At 36.6% G+C, this 8,533-nt stretch overlaps 1 protein-coding gene across 2 annotated transcripts in view; it reads left to right on the top strand.

The window, feature by feature from the left end:
- The first annotated feature begins 728 nt into the window (after positions 1-728).
- CDH9 (cadherin 9) overlaps positions 729-8,533 on the top strand; it is a 68,284-nt gene continuing 60,479 nt past the window's right edge. The window contains exon 1 of one of the 2 annotated variants that reach the window (XM_061994591.1): positions 729-959. In XM_061994591.1, coding sequence (XP_061850575.1) covers positions 732-959 — 228 coding nt within the window. In that variant the 5' untranslated portion in view covers positions 729-731. The remainder of the gene's footprint in view (positions 960-8,533) is intronic. The other variant, XM_061994592.1, reaches the window with a different exon arrangement.

Genomic DNA, 8,533 nt, shown 5'->3' with positions numbered 1-8,533 from the left:
TTTCTCATTCATTCAGGTGGGGAAAAAATAAAACACATTCTAAATGAGAATTCTGTCCCAAATGCAGAATTTTCATAAGCTCCACAATATTCCTATTTACGAAAACTTATCTAACAAGTACTTTTTCTTTCTTGAATAAAGGATCTATTGAAGGCATCAGTAATTCTTGAGATTTCATCTTTGTGCCGAAACAGAGGTGGATCCTCTGGACACCTAACAAATGGGAGGAGGCATTTTATTAATCATGAAATAACAGAAAGTTCAGACTCACAGACAATTCTGAACAGACAGTATGATGTAATAGCATCAGGCTGAGTAGGGAAAGACTAGGTTGGAAGGTTTCTTACTATTTGGGTTATTACATTGTGTCAAGGTGCTGCTAGTAGTTGAAGTTTTCAGGTGAAGAGCTATTTTACTCAGATTGTGTTTTCCATTGTCTATATACAGTGTGAGAGAGTGAAATTAGAAGGAGATGAAGGAGATCTTAAAAAGCTTGCTCTGAGCAGTTTTTATGGTTATATGTAATTTCCATGGGCTACTGTCATAATCAGTAGGCTATTGGCATTCCTGTTTCCTTATGGCCCTGACCTTAGGGAAATAAAATTACTGCAACTTACTCAAATTCTTTTTTCCACCCTCTAGGTCTTACTTACAAGACGGATATAACATTTGAAAAAAATCGTTCTGGTGAATTATTAGAGGAGTGGAGGCTAACAGCATCTCTGTAAATTATGAGGACTTACTCCTACCTGATAGTTTTGCTTTGGAGCTGTATGTTTCATGTGATTCATATGATACCATCCCAAAAGAGGACTAACAAGCATGCACACAGTGAAAGGATAATAGGATTGTCAGAAAATGATGGAGAAACACTGCACCGCACCAAGCGTGGTTGGATGTGGAATCAGTTTTTCTTGCTGGAGGAGTACACAGGTCCAGACACTCAATATGTGGGCAAGGTAAGCCTTTTGTTTAATTAGAGGTGATGCTTGATATTTTCTCTCTTTCTCCACAGTTGTTTTGGTTTTGGGCAACGGTCCCAATTTCTCATTTAAGTCAAACAAAGCATGTGATGGATCACCTGAGACTTCCACGATTGCTCAAGGTTATGGGAGAAATTAAGCAATTTATGAGGAAAAAAAGAAAGGAAACCATTTGGACTAAAATATTCCAATTTCTTATTACATATGCCCATGCAAATATTCTCACCAAATCTTTTCCAGTTTTCAACTGTTAAACATAAATATTAGATAAGGGAAGAGAAGATGCTACACTTTCATCTACCTTGTGACATATGACACTCTGCTGGGATATGTACTTCCTGAAGTGAATTACAGAATTATTAAAGTTAAATTGCTTTCTATGCATGATGCCAAGTACAGTGTTTGAGAAGGAAAAAAAGAACCCAACTCTAGTTTTCATAATTTCAGCAGTAAACCAAGATCTTTACTTAATGGTTTGAAAGACTATTCATTGAGACCTATCCACATCAGGTACTGCTGACAACATCACCTCTGAATTCCAGCTTCTGCAGTTCTGTCTTTTCTGACCACACACAACTCAAAGATTTCTCAACTTTTAGTCAGTGTGGTATCTCATCATCCACAGATGTGCCTTGCAGTTTTGTACAACTGAAGAATCTTGTTAGAGACCTAGAATACACAGAGCAACCATCTAAAACGACTTACAAATGAAAGAAAGGTTTATCTTAATATCTTAATAAATGTCCATTCCAGCTTCTGTCATCCATCCACAATGGTGACACGGGCTTGGATTGTCAGATATCTCTCACTTTCTGGTGCCTAACTACCAAATGAATTGAGACAGTTTAATTAAAAGATCCCAAAATGTTTTTGAGGATTTGCTAATATCTCTGGTCATGGGAGGCATGATCATGTGGAAAGTATGGAAATACTCTTTATTAAGAAACGAATGTCAAAGAAGCCAACCACGGTAACCATGAACTTCAATCTGACCTCCTTTATATCAATACTACACCCATACAATTCTGTTTTCAGTGAAATGGATTCTGACTTGCAGTAGTGGAAATAAATGAGAGCAAATAATTGCACTGTTAGATAATTTCATCAGTAAAATGGGAAGATTTGTTGTAGGCAAAATCATCTCCAATACAGTCAATTAAATGTATAGAGATATTTCTAAAAAAAAAACATTGTTAGAAAGTATTCCCTAGTATTGAGTGAACTTGCAAAGAAAACAAAAGGTGCACTAATACAGATCTCCATAACCTTAAGTTCTACCAAGACTCAGAGGAATAAGTTTTAGTAAAAATAAAATGTTGTCATAAAGGAGAAGTAAGTATAAAACTTAAGAGTTGATTCCAGTTTCAGTCCCACTGCTAAAGATGGTCTCCAAACTACTTATGACATTCTAAACCTGAAATAAATTAAGCTTACATCAAGACTGTCAACATCATCTCTGCCTCAAACAAGGACTGGGCACATGGTAAATTGCAACAGATGTAAAATTACTGTGCGCTTATTTCAAACTAACTAAAAGCCATTGGACCTTTTTACCATAGAGCTAAGTCTAAGAAGGAAAACAAATGGTTGGATGGGAGTTGGACTGATATGATTAATTACTTACAACTCAGATAACATGTTGAAGTTCTTCACATCTCACTGCCAAATACTGTACAGAGGTCTCGAAGGAGAGGAAAGCACTACAGATTCTATGAACAGATGGAAATCACCCAAAATATGACCCTATGTTTCAAAGAGACGGAGTTAGAGTGGTAAAATCCATGGGATTGCATTAACTTTAGGACAGTTCACAACACGACAAAATTATCCTAGTTCTGTCCTCAGTGATATAAAACCACAGTAAATCCATTTGATTTAGCTCAAATTATCCTAGGTACACGCGACACACAGCACCAATAGGGAGCTGCTACAAGGCAACCAAGGAATTCCTTTTTTTTCCTTTTCTTTTTTTTTAAATAAAAAGCAACAACTTTTTTGAACAATGTTATTCGTAGAAAGGCTTAAATCTTACGTTTAGTATTCTCCTGCTCAAAGTGATGGTAATTAGCAAACTGGTACGTGTGAAGAGAGAGCACTTTTATTCAACCCATGGGAACTAGTTCACAGCAAGTACTCTTATCCAGTCCCTCTTTAATATGGATATGCAGAGGCAAATGGATTACTGGGGTAGAATAATCAATGTTACACTAAAAATTAAGTAAACTGAATTAAGAAACTTTATCAGGTAATAAACTTAAACGTAAGCATAGCTGTATTAATAAAAATGTAGTTTTCCCACTCTAGTTCAATTTTCATCTTTTAGATCATCATCTGTGGTTTGTTAGTGATGTTACTTTGTTGATGGTTTGTTTTAAGTGTATTCTGTTATTTGCAATGGGGTAAGATCACTCAGTATGAAATAAAGGAATAAAATTTATTTCTGAAGAAGGATAATTACATGGGATGGAGAGCTATTCTGTGACACCCATACACTTCCACCACTCAGTCCTCCAGCTCAATTCAGACCAACAACAGGGACCTAGGGGAACCAGTCACTTATTTGGTCACTGGATTGTTCAAGTCATGGCTGGCAGTGTAGTGCCTACAAGAGCCCTACCCCTTTGTGCTCAGGCCCCACTTTGTCAGAGGTCACTGAGGGAGGACTTTCTATTCCATATAAGAGCTGTTATCATCTTCAGCAAAGTTTAAAAAAAAATCAGATTGTTAGCAGACAGTCATTTACATGAAATGGTTACAGTTGGAAAAGACCTTTAAGTTCATCGAGTCCAACCAGTCACCTCACACTGCCAAGCCCATCACTAAACTAAATCATTATCATTCTGCACCTCATCTATGTGTCTTTTGAATATCTCTAAGGATGTTGACTCCACCACCTCCCTGGGCAGCCGGTTCCAACAAAAAAAGGACTAATGCCTGGAAGTACCATTTCACATTGGTTTGCTGGCTGTCTTTGGTACACTACAAAAGTCCAGAGCCCTCTTAATATACAAAGCAGCAGAGAAAGCAGGAAATGGGTCAGTGAAGTTCTTACTCCGTTAGTCTTATCCCAGTTCATTCCTGTCCTCTCAACATGCTGCTGAGGCCTTGGCCATTCTCAGCCTCTGCTCTGAGGAGTGTAGGAGAAAGGAGGTTACAGCCCAAATGGCTGACCCATTCAACTAGCTATTGACAACACTAAAGAGCCAAATTCTGCAGTAACCTTAGTTCCTCATCGTGAAGCATAATGTTCTCATCTGCCACAAAGATTTTTTAACATTAATTACCTAATATTCTTTTCTCTATGTATCGATTTTTCTTTTATTTTTGCCTTTAGAGTTAGATACCTTACTTTTTCACTTCTGCCTTTAATTAATTTATGCAATTAATCCATAAGGATTCTTTACAATTGTTATTTTCCCTCCACAGAGTCCATTTAAGAGCCATCTATTCTTTGGATGAGAGAACATGCAGGTGCACTATCCTTTCTGTAGTTGAAGTGTGCCTTTCACTTTTTTATAGATACATCCAACTTGTCTCATTTGAAAAACTATTGCATTCAGTACAGAACCCAAATGCTGCTAAAACCAGCATTTCTTTGACATCTTTTGACTTAGCAGTATGATAAGTTTCAAAAAAACCAACAGAATCATAAGCAATCATATGTTGCTGATGTGTAATCATTTAGAAGTGTGATTCAACTGGGGGAAGATTTCATCACATTCTTAACATGTTCTATCTAGCATGTGCTATAACTCAAAGCAATCTTTTAAACACAGAGCTTTTGAAGGAGACAATATATATTCATTAGAATCTCTGCTTTCAGATTAAAATAAGCATTCTAAGATTAACTAAAAGAATGAAAACTAATGGGATGTCCAAGGTCTCCTCATTTTTACTTTATTTTCCTCTCAGATCCCAAGTTTTTCCTTGTCTTTGAATGAATATTGCAGAATAGTAATGTATGAAAACAGAATAAAGCCATGGGGACTAAAAACATCAAAGAAATAAGAGAAAGAGCCTGATCAATATTTTTAACATAAGAATATACAAATCTGCTTGATTCCAAACTTAATAAATAACTAAATATACATTGCATTCTTCAATTAGCTTATTTTTGTGACATACATTTCTAGCAGCCATATCTCTAGGCAAATGAATCACCAACATAAAATTAAAATGGAAACGGGAAAACCAAGAAAAATAAGATTTTTAAAAAATGCCACAAGTCTCTGTCTCCACATAAATGTCTAACTTAAGTAGAAATACCAATAAAGGGCCATTGCTTTACTTGTTTTAAAATACATTATTTTTTGAAGGCTTCCAATATAAATCTTACTGAAAAACTCGCTGGCAGCAAGATTTATTTTGTCCAAAAACAGCAAAAAACAAAGTTTTCAATAACATTTGATTGCTGCTTTTAAGAAGAATGCCGGAGGGCCAGGGAAGAAAATGTTAAAAGACAAATGCAACATTTTTCCAAAAGCAATATGAATTCTTTTGGAGGAAGGACTGCAGCTTAGTTCTAAAAACCTATATACATTTTTAATTTCAGTTTAAAAAACACTGAAGCTATCAAATCACATCATGCATAACCTACATAAAAGCAGTTTAAATAAGAAATATTTTGAATGTTACATTGCAATAATAGACCTAAACTATTTTTGCAATCAAATTTGGACATCATATTTCACAAAACAAAGAATCATTTCTGAAAATAAGTGCAACAATCACAGACTTCAAATACATGAATAAAAGGAATGAATTGGCATTGTTTGGTACAGATAGAGCAGCTGTCAGGAGATCTGACAGCTTCTGTTTCTGCAACTACATAAAAGATTTCTAAAAAAATAATCCCAAGTTCCTGTCATGTTCAGAGCAAGAAGCTTAGTTCATATTATCATAAGGTTGATTTATATTCAACACCAAGAAAAAAGTTTTGATGGTAAATACAATCAATACAGTAAAGCACAGGTAAAGACCACTCAGAGAAACACCATTATAACAGAGGTTTTCAGGACAAACTAAAAAAGCAAGTGCCCGAAAGCCCACATTGATCCTACGTGAAGGTAGGAGGATGGCACAAATTATCACATTTGGGCCCAGTCTGCTCTGTTTTTAAGGACTCTTTGTGTGTTTTTCAAGTTCAAATGGTAAGTCAGCTAAACTGCTTGTGAAAAACAACACTAGACCAAGAACAAACCCAAAGACATAAGAAATGAGGAAATGCTTTATTTATTCCAAACTCTTCCCTTTGACTCTCCTCTCCTGAGACAGAACATCCAGTATGCACTGGTTTTCAAGTTCAAAAACCAAACAATAAAGAGCAGAAAGCTACCAACCATGTGCCCTTATAAAGCCTTTGTGCTCAATGGAAAAAGGAGAATTTTCAGGATAGTTTCTGAGAATTTAGCAAGGCTAAGTGATAAGTTCATCCATAGCAAAGTACAGGCCTCCGAAAAATTACATGGCTACTTTTAAAGCCAAAGTTAATATGAGAAAGTTCAATAAAGGCAAAGCAACAATTTCCCAATTCTTTTCCCTCTCTCCCTTCATCATTCTCTTCTAGATGTGGAAAAGCCACACTCAGTTGATACCCAACATAGATGCAAAGGCTACCATGTGAAGTCTGGTTTATTGCTCGCTACAATGCTTGCTCTTTATGCTTAGTCACAGTTCCTGGGGATCTCATAAGTGTGCTCAGAGCACCTGGGACAACAGTAATGAGGGTTTGGGCCCACCTTGTGGATGCCCAAACTGTGGATTTTGCTGGGATTGGCAAGCTAAGAAAAAACAAGGTTCAAAGTAAAACCAGATGATACAGAGACAAGAGGGTATGAAGAATTCTCTTGTCTCCAGTGGTAACTTCCAGTTGCCATTTAAAACAGAGTTTTCCTTTTAATAAAAAATGGCTTTTCTGAGTTTAAAAGTGTCTTGATCTCGACACGTTCCTTATGAGAAAAGGCCTAAGCAGTTCTGACTTAAAGATCAGGCTGGCTCAGGAACCTGCCACAGTAACTGTTATTCGTAGAATCACCTGATCTCCTTATTACAACTTCACAGGCTAGTATTTCTCAGCCTTGCTGCTTTGAGCTTGGAGGAAGAGAAGATTATACTTCTGGCAATCTGCAGACCTATCATTATCTGTTATCAGGCAATCATGTATTGTGCATGGAAAGGTGGGAGGGTGAGGAAAAATGTATTTCACAAGATACTTTTCATGATGTTGTATATTTATTACATTGATTACGTTACGGGAGTGACTCTGAAGAGGGAAAGTATTTCGACTATATTGTGGTTTAGTGGTACCTGCCAGACTGGTGATAACAAGAGTGCAAAATCCATTGCAGCAAAGAAATATGCGACGATTTAGAAAGAGCAATTTGACTGCATCAGAGGGAGGTACTGTGTAACATCTTGTCTCTCAGATAAAGGCTTATGAATAGTCACCTTGAAGCCAAACAGAGGAGCTGTCAAGAAGCAACTGTCAAGAACATCAAGTCTTTTCTTCTGATATGTGTCTGATACATCAAACTCTGTCCATTGCAGGACTCATCACACATTTCAGCCTTCTAGAAACTGAAAAATATGTTAGTCTAGCCAATGTAATCAGTAAATTTAACACTATGCTGGGTACCAAAAGAGGAATCTGTGATCTCTTGTCAGTTACAGAAACACATAACTACGGTCAAATCCTTGCTGTATGTATTGCTGTGGCAACATGAGTACATTGGGCCATCTTCTGCTCTCTCTTTTATCAATGTATGGTCAAAAAACGGCTGCAGTCTTTCTTTCCTGTTTTTACATAGCAGAGTGTAAGAAAACGAGTGACAAAACATGCCATCCTCCATTAATTTTTCAGAAGTTACTAATTCCTCCCTATCCCCCTTCACATTTCAGGGACAAATATGCCACTTCAGATGAAAGTTATTATACTTTTTTTTGTCAACTAGGGAGTGTAAGAAAATGCCAATCAAGCTGATAATATTAACTAAGTTCTAACTTAAATTGAAATTGGTTTTATGTATTCTCTATTTCCATAGAAGGAACCTATGGAGAAACTACATCAATTCATAGAATCATAGAATGATAGGGGTTTGAAGGCACCTCTAGAGATCATATAGTCCAATCCCTCTGCTAAATTGGGTCCACCTAGATCAGGTCACTCTGGAACATGTCCAGATTGGTTTTGAAAACTTCCAGAGAAGGAGACTCCACAACCTCCCTGAGGAGCCTCTGCTAGGGCTCCCTCACCCTTAGAGTAAATTCCCGTCCGTTTAAGTTGTAGAACTCTAAACACAATCTCAAAGAGGTTTTGGAATGGTTGATTCAGCTGTAAGAATAAAGTTCTAGTCCAAACTATGACATAAAAATGATTCATGTTGCTGGAAATAATTATTAACAGCATTTAATTGAACAATTGCTTTATGCACATTTGCTTTATTTTTTACACCTGTAAAATGTAATTGCCAACATTTGTACAACGAAGCTTTTCCTCAGAATATGTCTATGTATTAGGTGTTCCAACACAATATTACAAAACCCCTCTGGAA

Source organism: Colius striatus, chromosome 4 (genome assembly GCF_028858725.1).
Source record: "Colius striatus isolate bColStr4 chromosome 4, bColStr4.1.hap1, whole genome shotgun sequence".
Lineage (NCBI taxonomy): Eukaryota > Metazoa > Chordata > Aves > Coliiformes > Coliidae > Colius > Colius striatus.
The sequence above is the reverse complement of the archived record's forward strand: the minus strand, read 5'-3'. Positions and strand labels throughout refer to the sequence as shown.